Source organism: Mugil cephalus, chromosome 16 (assembly GCF_022458985.1).
Source record: "Mugil cephalus isolate CIBA_MC_2020 chromosome 16, CIBA_Mcephalus_1.1, whole genome shotgun sequence".
Taxonomy (NCBI): domain Eukaryota; kingdom Metazoa; phylum Chordata; class Actinopteri; order Mugiliformes; family Mugilidae; genus Mugil; species Mugil cephalus.
In genome coordinates, this window is record NC_061785.1 from 4,029,241 (window position 1) to 4,049,511 (window position 20,271).

General features: G+C 45.0%; 1 protein-coding gene across 1 annotated transcript in view; it reads right to left on the bottom strand.

Annotated features, from left to right (window-relative positions):
* Positions 1–9,455: 9,455 nt before the first annotated feature.
* The window catches only part of nrg3b (neuregulin 3b), a 226,441-nt gene continuing 215,625 nt past the window's right edge, over positions 9,456–20,271 (bottom strand). The window contains exons 8-9 of the mRNA XM_047608841.1: positions 13,530–13,712; positions 9,456–10,403 (exon numbers count right to left, since the gene is read on the bottom strand). Coding sequence (XP_047464797.1) covers positions 9,680–10,403; positions 13,530–13,712 — 907 coding nt within the window. The 3' untranslated portion in view covers positions 9,456–9,679. The remainder of the gene's footprint in view (positions 10,404–13,529; positions 13,713–20,271) is intronic.

A 20,271-nucleotide genomic window follows, 5' to 3' on the forward strand; every position in this document is an offset into this window, starting at 1 on the left:
CATATATATACGTGCAGCTCCGTGTGGTGTAAACATCAGCTGAGGTTTTCTGGAGGGCCAGAAACATGGACAATGTCTTTTCAAACCGTTGCAAACTTAAGTCAAAAATGTTATGTAACATGCAGCTGAGTGTCCATTTTATCGGTTATACTGGAATCTTTAATCAGAAGGATTTCACTTGTGCACATACGAGTGGCCAATTATAAAATATCTTAAATGACTGAAATTAAGAAGCATTATCCATGTCGTGTGGTTTGTCCCATAATGATTAAACTGAAGCCGTCTTGACCTTAAAGTAATGGCTGATAAGAGTCTAACGGAGTGGCAGGATTTTTCCTCTCAGCGTGGTCGCACGGACGCCTCTGAACTCAGCAGAATGCTAAAGTGTGCATCTTGACAGACCGTGCATAGGGAACGTCCCGATTATAGCACAGAGCAAAACAGAGACCGAGGTCGTGACCACAATCTGTCTTCCAGACCGACTCGGACGTCCCCAGAGGACCAGGGGGCCGTAGCCCGCGGATGCCCCGGCAATCATAACCACCCTGAGGGTTTAAGTGTGTTGTGAGGAATATGTATAAAAAAAAAAAAAAGAAACCTGCAGTGTCCCCGTCACTCCATCGTGGAGTTTAGAGAACGGTTCCGTGAGGAAAGACGAAGTCTGCGGATTGCAGTTGACAGTTTGTTGCTGCCGCTATTGTGAAAATGTGCAGCCTTTGTGTTAATAAAAAGTGCTTACGTGTGGCGAGCATATGAAGTCTGAACCGGAGCTATTAAATTTCTCCTCCCTTCCAGTGCACGCTTCAATCCTAGGAGCCTCCCAGGGACGAGGACACCTTGGGTTTTCACAGCGGGGAACGGGGTTTAGATATATTTCCCGGGAAATTGTATTACTCAGCACACCTGCTCGGCGGGGAAGTGCTTTTCAAAAAAATAAGGGGCACGTTTGGAGAGGGGCTCGCAGCGCTGGAATGCCCCCATTTGCAAATCTGCGCTCGATGCTGTTGCAGCATCGTGGATTTATATTTAATGAGGGTAATAATACGGAGCACGGGCTGCACAACTTGGCTTCTTCCTCACTCCTTTCGATTCCCGCTCCCTTCACGGGCAAGTGGCTTCAGGTGCACTCAATCACCTGCTGTAGCGTGAGGTGTGTGTGTGTGTGTGTGTGTATGTGTATGTGGGGGGGTGGGGGCTGCACCCGAAAATAAACGGGAGTGAAGAGAAATGACTCGCCAGCAAAGGGCAGAGACACCCAGAAGCACATAACAGCGGCTGAAAGTTCAGGGGACTGGAAATGGGGAAATATTTGTAATTCAGAAAATAGTCCTCAATTCATCCCATCGCAGCCGGGGGGGGGGCAAACTCATTTTAAGTCAGGGGCCAGAACAGTTTGATCTCAGGTGGGCTGGTAACTGGTGACCGACTGATAAATAATAATGACGACTCCAAATGTTTCCCTTTAGTGCAAAGATGAACAAGTACATTACATAAATGTACATATATATATTTTAACAACCTGACATTTACGTTCATTGCTTCCACCTACAGTGCAGTTCTGGGTTAACTAGAACAGGGGTCGGCAACCTTCAACACTCAAAGAGCCATTTGAACCCGTTTACCACAGAAAAGAAAACACTGGGAGCCACAAAACCCATTTGACATCTAAAATGAAGATAACACTGCATATATCGTTTTCACCTCTATGTTAGGTCTATAGTGTGTTGCATTTATGAAATGAAAGAACTGCTACAGAGAAAACGAAATTGCATTTATGTAACATAACAGGGATTTATCCGTGGTTGGCTTACCTGGGGTCGAAAAGTTCAATAAACAGCGGGATGGACCTGCCGGCGTGTGTCGCACGTCGGCAGTTGTGACGTATATTTTGAGCGACAAAAAAAAAAAAAAAAAAAAAAAAAAAAATTAAATCGATTTTATTTTAATGTTAAAAGATCATCATCAATTCAAATTTAGAACTATATTTAAAAAACTAACGCAATAAAATAAAAATACATTTGAATTAAATACTCGATAGCAACTAGTAAATGTGCTGCAATGCACTGTGGGAGTTTTTGGTTGACGTTACAACCGTGAGTGTGGTGTGGCATTCAGTGTCATTCAGTTGTGTAGCTTTCGCTCGTTCACTGATGATGACTAGTTGCCGCTATTCTGATGCAGTTAGCGTAAAAAAAAAAAAAAAAAAAAAAAAAAAGTGAACGGCCTTGATCAGTGTCCTTGCTCCGCACCGCTCGCCACAGAGAGCCGCAACAGAGGAACGAAAGAGCCGCATGCGCCTCATGCGCCGCATGCGTCCCTGAACTAGAAAAACTGGAGCTAATGTCTTCGGAGTGATTTTCACACTTTACAAATCCCCCTGCATTAACCAGTTATAAAATCATTAAATAAAAGTGATTATCATAGTAATGCTATGAAATACAGTAGCTCATTCACTACTCACCGATCAGCCACAACATTATGACCCCTGACAGGAGAAGTGAAAAACATAGACATCTTGTGACAATTCAGTGGGAAACTTGGACCTGACATGTCACCCCCACCTAGACCAGACCAGACACCCCCACCTCAAAGCAATGACACTCCTTGATGGTTTACAGCATACATGATATACTTGACCATGATGTACTATGGACAAACCCATCGAGACGTCACGCATTAGATTGTGAACCTCGAAAGTGAAACATAAAGTGGGCAGAGTTCATGCTGTAAACATGTTTGATAATGCTGTAAAGTTGGTTTTTAACATGGGGGGTCTGTGAGGATTTGCCCCGTTTTGGAGCCTCAAGTGACCTGCATGGGCTTCATTGCTCAAACCCAGAGTTTGCAGCGTGGCACACACACGAAAATGGTTTAGTAACGACTCAAAATAAATTGATCAAGTATCTGCACGGAGGTCCCTCCCCTCAGAAGGTCACAACAGGTTTGGAGGCACAATATTAAGAGGGTGGTCATAATGTTAATGCTATATGTTATTGCGTACAACAGTTGATGAGAAACTCTGATGAGTCACAACTGACTTGGGTCATAATGTTGTGCCTGATCGGTGTAAATGTGTACAGTATATCTTAAAAACTTAAAGTCCGTAAATGAATCAAACTTGATTTGTGTGTCGGGTTCAGCTGCCCATTCCCACCTGTCCTGCCTGTTCTACACGGTCTGTTTTACTTTCTTCACTGCGGAGGCAGGTGGCCTTTTGACTCCAATCCTGATCCCCATCACGCTGTTCTTCAGGTCTTTGACCTGCTGTGTCAAAGATGACATGTAACTGAATGTTGTGCTGTGAGAGAATAGAACATGTAAGAGTGGACCATTTAGAGCCCACATTTTCTTTAGTTTTTAGTGACATGAACATAGTCACCAGCGTTTCTGTCTTTCTCCTTTTTCCCCCCCTCTCCTCTGCGACTTAATGAGTCATTAAGGACAAAGCAAGTTTAGTCGCAGGGCGCATTGTTCCTCTGACAAATGACTGAAATGTGAGCTGTGTGGAACGTAACTTGGTGTGACAGTATATTCAAACGACCAAAAAAAAACAGAAAAACACACCGGCCGTTACTCCTGACATGAGGGTCTTGTGCAGCTGTGTTTTACTACTTTTCTGCAAGTAGGAATTTTTAAATGTCAGCCTCAACGAAGTAGCGCTTTTCACCATTCATAGGGTGTTTGGGTTTTTTTTTTAATTAGTTCTCCTTCGTCCATATGTCTGGGCCGATCATTAAGAAAGCACAGTGTCAAAGTCTGCTGAAAGAAATATGTGATATGGCTCTCCGTGGTGTGCTTAATGACCCGGGTCTCTTTTAAGAGGCATAGAGCTTTTTGCACTGTGGTTTCAGGAACCTCGTCAAAACCCGCTGCTTCGTGACTGACGCTCCAGATGTTTAGGACAAATTAGTCTCTCCGCTTGGGGTTGCACGACACCGACTAGTCTCTGATGACATCCCTAATAAATACACAGCAGTAGCAATGCTTTGCAACAATGAAATTTATATTCTTCACATGAACACATAAGCTGAGAACAGACACCTCATGTGCCACGTACTGTGAGCTGCAGGTACAGTATGTATAGACTGTATAAAAACAGGCTGCACCTCAGCACCGTCAGTAGCATTTGATAGTGCTCCACAGTGTGTCTTTTCTTTTCCTTGTCAGCACCGTGAGCATTTTATCGTCTTGGTAAACAGTTGATTATTGATTCTAGCTCACAGTGTTTGGGCAGCACTGTAGCAAACAGGGGCAGATGGACGACTGAAAGGCACCGCTCCACTGATAAACTAACTATGTGTTAATTGCTGCTCATTGTTCTACTAACGCATCTAAGACTAAATAGACGACTGTATGAAATGATTTACCCAAGTGCGTCTAACGGGGGAAACCACCCCTTGTCTTATTCACACAGGTAATTGACCTTATGTATGCTCAGAGATCACATGAGAAATATCTGCAGGGACATTAGAGTTTAGAAAGAAAAAAGAAAAAGGAGAGATCTGCGACAAAGATCACTGGTAAATGTCAGGTCTTATCAGTTGCTTGGACTCATAGAGGAAGATCTTCTCTCTGGCATTCAGCACCATTGTTTAGCAGTCTTCCAGGGAGGCCTGTCGTATGTTTAGCAGCGGTGTCTGTAGACGACAGTGCAGACGCCAGATCGGTTTGGTGTTGTCACCCTCTCTTGACACATGTGATAGCTATTTCTATCGCCCACTCTCTCCACATCGCAAATCAGTGTGGCGGCTCAGTCTGACTCTGGCTAACTACTGACTAATTTGAAAGTGGTGAGCAAGAGATGGAGCGTGAGTGGAGGCGTTAAGTTCATGTGGAGTTGTGAAACGTCATCACTCGCTGCCCGTGTACGATTCCAATTAAAAGTACGCAGTTGGGCATTTACAGTGCAAATACTCAGATGTTCCATGTCTTGTTTTTGGGTTTGTGTATTTGGCACTATAGAGGGTTTTTATGGCGCATCATGGATGTGTAAGTAGGCGTGTCAGAGGCACTCAGCAAGGCAAACAACGCACACGGATTGAAGCAGCTGGAGGAATCTGTTGGGATGACAGGTCAGCAAAGATCACCTGAAGAAACAAGTAGCTAATTGCTAACCTGATATCAATTATATTATTATCATTATACTAGAAAATTAATTAAAAGACACTGGTATCAACTTTTCAATTACCTGACAAGAAACGTTCACACTTTTGCCTGGTGAATCCAGGTTTAGCTTCGCTAACCACAAGCACCTCCTCTCCTCTGAAACTTTTCTCAGTCTATAAAAATTCAAAATAATTCACCATTTTCCACAATCTACTTCAGTCCTATGTTTGCCAAGTGCCTCTAACATGGCGACTTCCAGATTTATGAAGCACACAAAACCCTCTGTTGGGTTTCGTGATACCAGCCTAGGGACTATGGAGGCAAATTAACAGTTGTAACGTAACTGTAATCCAACATAGTTGCGTCTTTTTCTGTCTGAATAGATGTTCATTAATGTGCACTCTCCCCAAATAAATGTTGTTCTATTGTTATTATTGATGTATTGGACTTTGTGCAACCTTGCACAAGTGTCCCAGAATGCATTTCAAGTACGCTGCTGTTCCAGTTTTCAGAATGGCTATCCTGCATCTGTTGTCCGCTCTCTGGAATCTGTCCTTCAGAATAGAACCTGTTTATTGTAAAGTATGCAAGTATTATTGGTAAACTGTACTTTGCCCATTATGGGGCACATTTTAGCCGGTACAGAGAAAAAATAATAAAAAAAAAACTCTGGATGCTATTCTAAAATATCGGAGACATCTGTTACTCCTTTGTCCGTCAGTGAATGCATTGACCTGGCAGATATTTAGCTGGAGCATAGTCAGGTCCTAAAGGGGACAGCGGTTTAGACATACTGAGGTGGAGAGGTGAGGTGGATACAGTGGGCTCGTCACAACACATTAGCCTGACTGTCACTGTTACTGTCACTGGCGCTAGCACGGGGCTAATACCGCACTAGCTACATTTGGCCAAGTTAGAAAGTTAGAAAAAGACCTACAAAAGTACATTTAATGAATAATTATACATCGCAAGTAAAGGACGGTAAAGGGACTGCAATAGATCTTATGCAGAGACATAAATAGATGCTATGAGATTTAGCACCTTTCCGGAGGCACTGCAGCTACAGAAGGAGATCCTGCTTTAGCTACCGATCATACTCACAACGTTTCACAAAGTCCCGAATAGAACGCATTTTGCTAAAACGTCCAATGTCACCAGCTGTCACTTAAGAGCAAACAAAGCGTGCTCTGGGGGAGACAACCCAAGAGGAACTCAACACCTGATATCCCACGCTGAGGTGGCCTGGTGAGAGATGTTAGCAGACATCCACACTGGTAGCTCTGCATTACACATGCCGGCCTGCTGTCCTCGTAATCTCCATGCCATCTGGTGGGGAACTTCACCGTCCCCTTGAGCCCCCCCGAGTCATTAGTATTCCTCTCACAGCGCGCGAGACAGACCAGCGCGTGCAACATTCCCCGGAATCATAAAAGTGTCAGCACCGGCGGAGATTATTTGAACGCTTGCATGCGCCGCCTCCAACAAACCTGACTCATCTCAGATAATGAGACTTCTTCCTCATTCTTGTCCTCACCTGTGTGCTGGCAGATCCCTCATAAATACGGCATCCTGTCGGGTCCTCCGCAGGTGGACCCAAGAACTACGACTAAGACTTCTGGTGGGTCTTCCCTGGTCCCTGGTTCAGTTTTTTTTTTTTTTTTTTTTTTTCCCCACAATCTGCCTGTTTGCAGTCAGCAAACAGGCAGATTGAGACTCTTTAAACATGATGCTTCAAACAGCGTTTCCAGCGTTCAGTGTGAGCTGTGATCAAAGACTGATCCGTTCCTTTTCAAATCCACACGGCCTCTCATTAGTGCCACACTGGGAAGAGTTGTCTCTGAGAGAAATCTATTATTGTACCATCGTTACCAGCTCGAGATTTGACTACAGCACTCAGGATGAATTTATCACAATTTGGCGAGTGTTTTCACATCGGCTATCATTACCGTGAAAGCAAGTGGATCTGTTAATGTGTGACTTTTGCTGTAGATGCGAGTCAAGATGGCGCCGCCGTTGGCTGTTTCCCAGGCGAACGGATCAGGGATTATTCAAGCTGCGGGATCCAGAGCTGAGAGTAGCCACTGCAAATACACGGCGACCTGTTGGATGGAGCCACTTGTAGCGGATAAATACGCCTTGTAAACAGGCCGGGATATCTGCAAACAAACAATACTTGGCCAGATTTGCTTTGGTAATCAGGTTTTAGTCAAATTCTGCCGGTAGAACATGAAATAAGGAACGGACTGCCGCTTCCAGGCATTTATATTCCACAGGTTTTCCCTGTGCACTCTCAGTATTTTAATATCTGCATTTTATCCCCAGCTTAATGACGACTCCACGTTGCATACCAAATAGCTTTCATTGCCGGTCTTGCCTGCACACACTAACGTCCGCCATCGATTTCTGTGCACATTCAGTCAAGAGAACCCACTGACGCATGCATGTGCATTTGAATCTTAAATATAAAGCAGTGATGCACAGAGATGGATGTCTTACTTGGCTGGTCCAAAATCTCTCACGGCACCCTGGAGGTCAAAGCATCCACACACAAACACACATGACCAGGCATAACATTATGACCACCTTCCTTCTTGTGCCTCTAAAACAGTTGCGACTCAGTTGTGACATAAACCTCCTTCAACACAATGCTGATAGTGGGAGCTTGTCAGGCTGCATCCTGCTGGGGATGGCTGCTGTAAAACATCACATTGCTATGGGGTGGGGTGGTGGGGGGGCTGGTCTGATCTGGTCTAGGTGGGTGCTACGTGTCTAAGTAACGTCTACACAAATTAATATCAGGTTCAAAACTTTCCCAGCAGAACCTTGAATTGTCACAAGATGATTTAAATGTTATTCACTTCTCCGGTCATAGTGGTCATAATGTTGTGGCTGATCGGTGTAAAACAGCAATGCACAGAAATGGATGTCTGGATACGGCTGCCTGGATACCTGAAGCGAATATCTAAAATCTTCCAGAGGACGCTGAGGGGTACAGCATTCACATATACATTCTGCAGAGTGTGTGCACACATGTGCATCGTATCCTCTTGTGCTCCGTGCGGAGACGTCTGCATTCATTATACTCCCCACTTATTCATTCAGGTTTAACTCCGCACTAAATGTCACACCTGCTTTTTGTAGTCACAGTAGGAGAAATAAGGAATGCAAATCCGCAAACATATGAAAAATCTGCAAAAAGGTGTGGCGAATTTGGTTATTTAGAATAATAAATGCATTTAGAATGCAAAATATATTTCTATTTATGCTAATTTTATCTTCCCTTTGCAGCCGCCTTGACTCTACTGCCCCACGGGGATCAATGAAGTACATTTTAATCTTCCAAATAAAAACTTTCTTATTGACGCAGGAGAGTTTTATTCTGCAGAGCAGCGATGAAGGAATCTCAATAATAACCTGTTTGTAAGTCTTGCAGAGCCCACCTTGCCAGCAGTCATTATAAACCTGAAAGTGAGAAAACTGAGATGTACAGAGTTTGACACAAATGAGGCGTAAATAAAGAATTGCACCCGGGCTTGTGTGCTACCGCGCTTCATTTCTCTGCACAAACCTCACGGATTCCGGTGAATCCAACCCAGCGAAACAGATTCTCTTTTGTGGTTGTAGCCTGTGGACACAGGACGAGGTTTTTCACAGGAAATAATGAACAAAGGACTCTAAATAACATGCACGGAACCTTTAACCAACCATAAGTTGTACTTAACACACACACACACACGCACACACGCACACGCACACTGGCGAAAACAGCTGCTTAAGAACGTAAATATGTAAAAGCAAAAATAATGAGCTATGCTTAATTAGTGTTGCTGTTTTTCGGGTTGGTGTGTGGAGGGTTAGGCAGCCAGGTACATGATTAAATCCACCTTGAAAAAGAAGAGTAAACTTCAGGTGACTGTTGCCATGGAGATAGAGGGGGATGAAACACGTCATAACCTTGGCGTGAGAGTCCCAATGTCGCGATCCCGACACGGAAACAGCGGATTGAGGTGACCAAAGTGCGTAATTAACACTGTTATCTTAGTCTTTATTTTGTCACAATTGTATGTCAAATATATATACGTCTATATGACATATATTATATGACATATATAATTTCATTTCTTTACAATAGAGAAACAACATAGAGATGACACACTATTTTGGTTTCTAAGTAGAAGCTCATTTTAAATAGTGGCTTTTTTCTTTTTTTTTCTTCAATACACTGTTTAAGTCAAGCTCCCACTCAAGTCACGGTTTTTGTTTTTCCTTATTGAGTCACATTTATTCACAATGTGCGTTTGCTCGTCTCTTTTTCTCGGTAATTCGATGTCTTTTGTGTCAGTGTTTTCGTTTTGTTTTTTTTTCTTTTTGTTTAGTTTAGTTTTTGTTTTTCTTCAGCAGTTCAATCTGTTCCTTCGAAATCGACGGCCATCTGTCATTGGTCCATGTGGCCGCGCAGATGCTCCCACCTGCTAACCAGCCCGAGCCGCCCCACCCCCCCTCCAAACTCCCCCCAGCGAAGGTGTACAGTTACTGGAAACAGCGTCTTTGAAGCTTTACAGAGTTAATCCAATCAGCTGGCAGAGGGCTTGGCGTGCGCGGGACCGGCGCCTCTGCAGCTGGGTCCTTTGGAGGCCGGGAAGCAGTTTGCGGCGCCGTACACCAGAGGCGTCTGACCTTGGCACTGTCCCCAGGCTTCTCTTTGGCCCGCCGCCTTCCAACCTCTGGCCCCGGCGCCCGTGTGCACGACTCTGGCCGGATGCTGGACGCTTTCTCCCTCGGGCTCCCGCGCAGCCCCGGCTCCGAGGGCGTCTGTGCCACGGTGGTGGATCTCGGCGCGAGACCCAGGCATTTTCACGGGTCTGGGAAGGCTTTTCTGTTTTAATTCCTGTGCAAGTTCCACCGAAATTTCAACGGACGTTTGTGCAGTCGAGTCGAGGCCCTTCCCAGACCCCGGCGGATCGGCGGCGCTGGCAGGGGCGCCGCCGGGCACGGCACCGGACGCCAAGGCGGCGGCCTCCGAGGGAGAACCGCTAACGGGCGGCCCCGTCTTTCCGAGCGCCAGCGCCGGCTGCCACTTGAGGAGCCTCGCTTGGTTCCGGTCGCCCGCGTCCAGGTCGCACGCTTGGAGGGAGGGGATGATGGGCACGGAGCGCGTGCGCAGGGAAGCCGGGAAGAAGGTTCCTCCTTTATCCAGGCGGGTGCAGGGGACCTCCGTCCATCCTTTCCTGGCCGTGAAGTGAGACAGCGAGGTCTTGCTGAGGAAGGCGCCGACCCTTCCGCCGGCAGAATCGCACCTTTAGGAGAAAAAAAAAAAAGGAAAGAACAGAGACGGCGAGGTGAGAATGAAAAGTCATTTGCACTGTGACCTTCCCGTCCTCAGTTCCTAAGAGGAATAAGTCCGTGATGTAGAACACGGAGATAAAAGACGCCTTTCTCTCGCGCTTTCTTTTCAGTTAAACGGGAAGCACATCTTGCACCAACAAAATAATCATTATTTAGGTATTGTCCTTTCATAATCTCTATGTAATTATTCATAATCCTCGGCATGAGCGGCTTGTATTGTTGCCGCATGAATGTTTAACTGAGAAATCCCCTCTCTCAGGACTGCCTTATCAGAGATTTAAGGCTTTAGCAACACAGCAGCTGGATTCCTGACCCTGGCCTGTGTAGATGTACTGAAACATTGTATACTGCCTCTGTAGCCTGTGTCCTAATTTTAATCAGAGCGCACCTCGACCGCCAGGCCGAGGATGTCAGGTTTAGGATGTGCGTACAAGTGGGAAGCACAAGAGTCGTGCCAAGCGCATCTGCACGATGATGCGTCCTGCAACCGCATCCGCAAACCAGAGCACTTAGCGCGCTCAGAGTAAAGACAATCAAGGGCGTAAGAGTAGAAGAGCGCACAAGTGTTAGCGTTGTTCTTACTGAAGTCTCAGTTCACACCTGGAGTCACCCCGGCGCGGCCTTAGGAGACGGCGAGTGTTACTGTCAGCCTTCAGACACTGTTTGTAGCCTAACCAAGTTTAAATAATTGAATTACTTCTCCCACTCCCCGTCTTGGTATTAGAAGGGCAAACGCAAGCTGGAGGTAAACCCTGCGGATCAAAACACGTCTAAAAATAACGCCCGTTGCAAATTTGCCTTTTTACTTCCGCGGCCTGTCTTAGGAGGGTAAATGTATGTCTTGACACCGGATAACGAAGCTCACGACGCTCAAAAAATGGCAAAAGAGTGTCCCCGTATTTATTTATTTTTTTAAAAATACTTCCCACCACGCCTCCATGTTTACTGCCCCGCACTCTCATCATCATCATCATCATCATCATCATCGTCTCCGCACAGTTCTCCTTCTTGCCTCGCTTTCCCCTCTCTTGCTCTTCCACCTCCCATCTCTCATTTTAAGAGATGAGAGGGTGTATCCATGGCAACACGGAAGACTCGGGGGCTGGAGGAGGAGGAGGAGGAGGAGGGCGACGAGGGAGGGAGGGGTGGGTGGGGGGGGGTGGGGGGGCTGTAAGCTCGGTAGCTTGCTGTTGTATAGCTTGTATGCCGAGAAATAGGTCATTCCGTCGTCCTGAAGGCCAGAGAAAGCCACGGCTCAGAGACGGATCTGAAAGGGAATCGTCAATGGCTAATCACATCTAAATAGTTTAAGTGCACAAATGCAGACGAGAGGCCTCCTTCTTCTCGTTTCAGCCCTTCTGTTAAACACTCAAAGACTTAGATATAATTGCCAATAGCTTATAGAAGAGGATTCTCATTAGTTTCTTTTTCTTTATTAGTTTGTCACGTCTTTAAGAGCGTGAGTGTGCGTCTCTTGACTGACTCTGAGCGTTCGCGTTTAGGAGGGAAACCGCTCCTGGAGGATGTCGCCGTCGCCGTCGCCGTCGCCCGCGCGAAACCGCTGCGAAGAACCACCGAGCTCCACGGAGCTTTGTTTAAAAATGTAAATTATGGAAATAGGTCACATAAAGAGTTTGGCAGCCTGCAGTGTATCTCACAAGTCGCTGTAACGCTGGATCGGGGCTGGCGTGCTAACAGGGAAGCATCGCTACGCGAACCCTTAAGTGTGCGGGAAGGCGCCGGGGAGGCTGCGGCTTTCGGTGACAGACGTCCCCGTCAACGGCGCCATCGCGGCAAATCAGGCCGCTCCTGAGTCACCCGCCGAACAAGGGGAAGACGTCTTAGTCAGGTTTAAAGATGCCGTCGTCTGCGTCTGTAAATAAAAACCTAGAATAATCGAATGTTGTCAATGTATTACAGGGGAAATGCCTGTGGAGCCGCTTGACATTATGCACGAATCTACTTAGGAAAGCGAGCGCCTCAATGACCGGCATGAAATTCTTCCAGCTTTGGCAGCTGTTATGTAACGGTCGACCTGATTTTTTTTATTTATTTATTTTTTTTCCCCTCCTTTATAATCTGAAAGTGTTCAAGGCGAAAGAAAAGTTTGTGAAATAATGCGCAGCCTTGCCTCCGCGTGAATGATCCCTTCCCTCCTTGAAGACGCGGGACAAACGTTTCCTCTGTGATAGCAAATGTGTCAGAGAGGATTTCACTTTTTTTTTTTTTTTTTTTTTTTGAACGCACGCCAGTGGAGGGACTGTACTTCTAAAACGTGCTCTAAGCCCCGGGATAGACAACTAGCGCGAAGTGACTCTGCCAAAAGTCCTCCTTGCTTTTAATGCCCGTTGATGCGGCGCCAGTGGCTGCGCGTCCCTTACGACAGCAGTCAAAATAGGGCAACCGGCTGTCCTTACTCGACATCGGCCCGAGCACGGGGAGAATTCACCGACTGATATCCGTCCTCTGCGAAACGCAGCCTGGTTGTGGGGAGTTTGCCGCCGTCACGCCGCATGCCGCTGCATGCGCGGATCAACCATGTGGACCCGTTTGACGTGAACCTGTGCATCATTCGCTAATTAGCTTTGGCACAGTTGTTGTATTTTTAACCCATAAAACAAATTATCATTCGCGGCAACAGCCCAGTGGCAAGAGTAGGAAGGATTACACACACACACACACACACACACACACACACACACAAACACACACACACGAGACTCGTATCTTCCCCCAGCGCCGTGATACTGCCGAGCAGTTGGGATCAAGTGTGCTCTCCAAATTAATTGTGACAGTCCCAGCTGAAGGAGGGCACTGCAGATCTCATTTATTTCCCTGGATCAGATTTCATAGGCCAGTTCACGGATTTGAACTGAGAGTATTTCAGTCATAAACTCATTTCTCCCAAAATTATCCCTCTGCCACTCCAACTTAACCTCAGTTAGTGCGGAGGTCTGCATCGCTGAACCGGCTATTTGACCCCCAGCGCGGTGGGAGGCGGAGAGAATTTCCTCGCTTAGGACGAAAATCACTAAAACGAAAAAAATATAAATATAACAACACAGAACTGGCCTCACCTTCTCACGGACTCCACGTCGGCCGACTCGTCCTCCTGCAGGTGCTTGTAGACGTGGCCGGACGCTCGGGACCCGTCGATGAGGTTCGCCGTCATTTTGTGCTTCCCCCTGGAGACGGGCGGCGTCCTGAAGTCGTTAGCCTCCCTCCGGCGCTGGGCAGGACTGAGCGAGAGGGAGCTACTCCTGCAATCACAGAGCAGACAAATGAGGAGGGTGATAGCCACCGAGCGAACATATCGTTTCACAAAAGCCTTATCGGATCACACCACGCTCACTAATTCATTCATTGTAGCAGATTCATCTACATCTCCTGTGTTTATTGATGTAAAATGAATTGGAATGGATTGACCTTTCTGTTGGAAGCCGGAAAGAAAAAAAGACACATTCCGCATTCGCCGTGTGCATAAATTGCCTTGGCTCTAAGTGTGACCCTGGCATATCAGATACAAAAGAATAATTTAGTGAGCCATACAATTTACATAAGAATTAAATCGTTTCTCATGGCTAAATCAAATAGAAGAGTGAAGGAGTTGTGGTCGTACGTCGGATGCTTGTAGCCTCCTAAGACTCTCCGTCCTCACATGGGGACATTAGGTTTTACTGCAGCTTATTCTGCTTCACTTAGACCTGTTGTCCTCACAAGTGGACGCATTAGTCTGCCATCTAGTGGTAGCAAAGTGTCAAAGCGCAAGCCGGTGCAAGAGCAATTGTTTTTGTTATGATATGAATTTTGAATATACATATACATACCGGTGTATTTGTTTTATATTTTGTTACACATTGCTGACTTTATTGTAGTCAGTGAAATAATCCCTGTGTCCACATATGAGGACATTTTTTATTTTTTTATTTTTTCAAAAACTACTTCCTGTAGAAAGATGATGCTTGGTTTTTATACTCCAACTAATCCCAAATATCTTGGAGAATTAAAAATGCAAACAAAAGCTCGGGTTTCAAGAGGTTAAAGAAACTTAGAACAGAGCTGATAATTATTATTTTTTTAGTTTGACACAAATAGCTCAGTATATAAGACACATGCAAGATGCATAATGTGGCTTCAGGTGCATTTTTAATTATAATAGCTGAAAATAAAAAAGGAATATCCAGATCCTCAGATTGCAGCAGTGTCAATGTGATGAGTTTTGTTTTTTTTTTTTTTTGTTTAATGACTGTAGGGGACCACCTCCCTAAGGGGCCCCCACCTGCACTCAATCCCATTAATACTGTGTGCATGACTCATTAAAGTAGTCCCCAGTTCAAAATGAAAAGGAATGGTTCCTCTGGAAGTGAAAAAAGAAAGGACAACGTTCAGCGAGGCAGATAATAATAATAATTAATAATACTAAACGCTGCTAGGGAACTGTAGGGAACACACATTTGGATAAAATAAGTCACACTAACGTCACATTATTTAGTTTCTTCTTCATCTGATGTTCGGTAAACTCGGCTGGCGGAGCTCAGGACCCCGGTACGTTCAAGAACCGCATCTGGTTCTGTCAAGTGCTCAGCATCAATCTCTCTCCAGATGCCATGTCAGCGAGTCAGCGCTCACAATATTATGGAAATATCTCAACCAAAGTGCAGCGCAGTAGCTTTTCATGCTATAAACTGCACCCGTGCTTCCCCTGCAATTACAAGACACAGTATCCGCTGTGAAAAAAAGGGTCTATTCTTGGCAGAGGCTGTGCGGCTCTTGTTACGCTAAGGTTTATATCGACGCTCTGCATGTAAATGTAATGCTGTGAGATTATTGTGTTCATGTTTTGCCTTTTGTTCCTCTACGCCGATGCACTGTTGGGACTAAGAGAGAGTCTGCAGTTGTTTGGGTCGGTGACGGCGCCTCGTGCTGTGATATACTGTTTTCTTAGAGTAAATAAACCATGTGGGTTTATGTTAGGTGTTGGAGGAGGAGAGTCTATGGAAATGGGCACTTTTTCTTTTCGTGGGCACGCATATTATTCCAATAAAACCTGGAAACTGGAAAAATGGGACTCCTGGGGAAATCTCATTAAACTGGCTTTCAGTGAATATCAGTGATTGTTTTAACCACTCAAGCAGTGGTATAATGCTCGAAAAATGTGCAGATAATTGTTCATTTCGCCACCAAACTACACGCACAAAACCGGAAGACCAGAACAACAAGCCCCAGACGAGAGAACACGAGCTGCAAAAAGACGACATATGAGGGTAAGCTAAAGGCTGCTAACGCTAGCTTCTGTGTAGTCATGTTCGAAGCAGTGTCGTCGAAGAGCAGTCTTATGTTTATGTGTTTATTTACAGTCTGGTCGGTCGTCGCGCGCTTATGACTCTTCCAGTGACGACACTCGTCGGCCAATCAGTGGAAGGCCGTCGGCTGACGTCATGTTTCAGCAACGCTTTGGCTGAGGCAATACCAAAATAGTACCTGGTGCTACGTGCTAGTGGAAACACGTACCATGCTGGTGGAAACGCGCCATTAGATGTGTAGCACCCACCTAAACCAAACCAGACACCCCCTACCCAATAGCAATGACATTCAGTGGGATGCAGCCTGACACGGACACACAATAACACTCTAGGAACAACTAAAAAAAAAACATGAACAACAGCACAAGGTGTTGACCTGGCCTCTAAATTCACTAGATCAAGGATGATCCACAGAGGCCGCTCCCCTCAAAGACCCCCATTAATAACACTGTGTTTCCAGACACCACGGGACGCCCTCAGAAGGTCCATGTCCATTCTCTGATGAGTCACAGCTGTTTTGGAGGGATAAGGGAGACCTCTACACAACATCAGGAAGCTTGTGCCTTATTTGCTTGATATATAGGAAATTAAAAGGGTTTACAACAATGTGCTGGAGACCGGGCGAGAGACAGGCTCTGACAGTGAACCAGGTGGGTAGAAAATAAATGCAGAGATCCCGAATGCAGGTTCCTCGAACATGCCGACGCTCAGCCGGTTAAAAATATATTAAAAGCGGAGATCACCAGAGTCAGGACGGATCATCGTGCCTATAAATCTTGTGTAGTTTCCTGAGTGAGAAATCACACTAAGCTCAATTGTCAACCATTCAAATCAATCCTCGAGGGGCCGTGAATATCTGCGACGCACTTTGCCACAGGTGTCAGCTTCGCGGTGGCTCTAGCGAGACAGCCAGGAATACCAAATTCGGCGACGATACATCCCGGTGGGACCACCCAATGTCTTGGGATATTTCACTCTGACTCCCTCGCAGAGTTTGATTCCCAGCCGTCATGGCTAAAAATGTCAAAAAGAGGAGGAAGAATACAAGTAAAAAAGAGTGCAGGTTAAATAAACACATATCTCAAGTCTTTTTTCCGTGTCAACTTTAAGATGTATTAGCCGAGCTATATGCAGAGGCTTGAAGATGACTGGTGTATAGTGATATCCTGCTGCTGTTGTTGATAGATGCTGCAGCCTTTGGGAGCCCTGCGTATGCACACTGCTTTTAAATTGTTCTGCGGGCAGTAGGTGGTCCACTTCAAAGCAGATCCCTGCACGTCTGGGGCAATAAAGCAATGACATCAAATGTGAATCAAAGCTGCGCTCGTCGGCGCTTCCGAGAACAAAAAAAAAAAAAAAAACGCTCCACGTACGGAGGCACGGCACGAATCAGTTTGTGTTTGTTTGAATCTATTTTAATACCGAGGCCCCTCAGATTATCACCTGCTGCCGTTTCTTGATTGTGGTAGTTACACAAGGAAAAAGGGGAAAAATAAAGGCTTGAAGTGTGTTATTAGCGCTGGGTGAATGAACTTGTTTGCATTGAAGCACTGAACACAAATCAGCGGCTCTCACGGCCTGATTTTGGCTCTTGAATGATTTGGCATTGACAAAGCGGCACCAAAAATAAAAAAAAAATTGTTTGATTGTTTTTGGTGCATAATCAAAAGTAGCTCGTCTAAACCTGACCCCCCCCCCCTTTTCATAGTAAACTGAACAGATATCTGGTTATTGACTGATCGCTGAAGAGGAGGCTGTGCAGAGAAGCGTTTCCAGATGGCCGTGCCGTGGCAGTGGAACAATAAGCACGGCTAATATTGGCTCCTAATATTGGCTCCGGCCTTTCCCAGAATTAGCTTCTGTGTCGACTGATGCAAAAAAAAAAAAAAAAAAAAAAAATGATATGAATAAAACTGAATGTTAATTTTGTTGACTTTTACCGACTGAGGTATGGAGAAGTTTTGCACGGCCTCGCTCTGCCGGGCTGGGAAGTTGTTCCGGCACTTGCTTTAACCGGTTCCTGTCTCTCTGTTAACGCTTTTGCTTCGGCAAATTACAGAGAAAATGCCGGGAGACCGAGAGGAGATGGCATTTGACAAAGGACATGAGCCGAGTTAAAAACAGAACGCCACGTGTTCGGTACCCCTCTCCACGGAGCCAGCAGGGTGCACCCACATAGCACTCCCGATGTTCAATATTGACTCTGAGCTCGCTATCGATTTGGTTATTTACTGCAATTTTCCTCTTAATCCAGTGACGACAGAAGAGTCGCGGCGTTCGAACTCGGAATCGGCGACGGCTCAAATGAAAACAAAGATTGACTCGCGGGCCGTGCAACGCTGCTACTTCCATCGCGTTCTGCTGGCAAAGCAACTCCCGAAATATGCCCGGGAATAAGCAGAATATAGTGACCTGAAAATGATTGATGCGTTCCATTTCCCCCCGACACACACACACACACACACACAGGCACACACAACAATCCCACGCACAGAGGAATGTCATGTTTGGATTGCTGCACTGCTTTGGTTCAAGCTGAAATATGTCTGGGATGGACTGCCGTGACATTTAGTGGGGACACCTGTGGTCCCCAGAGGATGAGTCCTGCACATATTGAACCCCTTGACATTTCACATCACGCCCATCTCAGCCTGAACTATAACTTTAAACGCACTCCGTGAGGTAAAATATGTTGATTTTGATTTTTTTTTTGTTTAGATTTAAACATGTTCATGATGAAGAGGCCTTATTGTGCACGTGTAAATTCACTGACCGACTACACGAGAGCGTTAGTCCACTCCGTAAAGAGTTACTCTCTCCCAAAGAAAACAGTGCAGCTTAACTGCCTGAAACACCTTCTCTTGCAGTCCAGCGTTTTCTTCAATTACTTATCACCATGTAATATTTTTGCATAATGTCTGCCTCGCGGCTACTTTGGCACACTCCAAGTGATTGACTAAAAACACCAGAGTGGGCATTTTGGCCAATCACAGCACACTAAGTGATTTTGGAACAGGAGCCTTAAAGAGAGAGGAGCTAAAGCAGAAGGAAGCAGAAGGCTGCAGCATCGGCTGCTGCAGCATCGGCTGCTGCAACGTACCGTAGGAGCAAGGGCGACGTTCCACAGCGCCGCTCTTCACTAGGGATGGTTACTAAGTCTGTCTCCACCAGAGACACTTTAAAGATCGATGAAGACGGTGAAACTGCTCCTTTAAAGCGAAGCCAAAGCAAGTAGAGCTCCCCCTTGTGTCTGGCTGCAGTATAACGTCATAAGCTCCACCCCCTTCATTGTAAGTGGGCCAAACTAGAACACTAAAACACACTCAAATATATATATATTATATATAAATATGTTTTTTTTCAAGAATGTTTCTGTCATTTCAGGTAAATGATATAATGTGATGCATGTTTTTTGACATTTTAGTCAGTTTTTCGACTACAGAAACAGGATGACGACTGCCAGTTGCCGTGGCAACCGCTCCTCAAAGCAGTCCAGTGGGACTACGGCAGTTGTGAAAATAGATGAATTAATAAGCTCGGTCTATAATCCAACATTTCCTTGTAACTGGGTTATGTAGGTTATTAGTAAATTCCCATCACAGAGGCTGCAACCCTGAAAGCTGATGACTGTGGTGCATTTTAATTTTTAATTATTGCCCCCTTAATTTTGCTGATGCCACACGTGCGTGGACTCCACTGCTGCTGCAGACGCGCCGTCCGGTGCAAACCCATGGTAAGTTTAAGACTGTCAAAAGTTTGGCTGCGCTTCACCTCGAAAGATGCAAACTCTGCAACCTGCAACAAGTGCTTGAAGGAGACCTCGAATATGATTAAACATCTGACGACGCATTTAAAAAATGATGCAGTTGAATTTTTTTTCAGGAAACCCATTTTTCACAAAGTTACAAAATTGTCCACTCACATGATTAATTACAAAACTTCTCCCAGTAAAAAAAAAATATGCAGAAACTTTAACAGTTATATTAATACTTAGATGTAGAATATATATATATACATGTATATATATATATATATATATATATATTTTAACCTTCAGCGGTGCCCTGCTATGAAAGTATTTACACAAAATTCCAGAGGTGCTTGGCATTTCTGGCTCTCTGTCGGCCATCTTGATTTAGTTAAAAAAATAAAATAAAAAAATAAAAAATTGCATTCCCTCCAAGTGGCCAATTGGTGGAATTTATTTTATTTTATAAAATATAATTATTTTATTGTTATAGTATATATGATTTTATTTATATTTATTTTATATATATTATAAATAATTTTTATTTTATTTTATATTGGTTCATTTATGTTTTTGTACAAAGTTTGTATGATGAGTTCAGCAAAAATCTATTTTATCACTAAAATTGTTCAGAATTTTCAGAATTTTGTCTGAATTAATTAATAATGTACTGAATCAAATCCAAACGGTACCATGTATATTAAACATTTTTTTTTTTCACGGCCTCCTCTCGCAGATACAGGCCGCATTCAAACAGGTGAATCAATC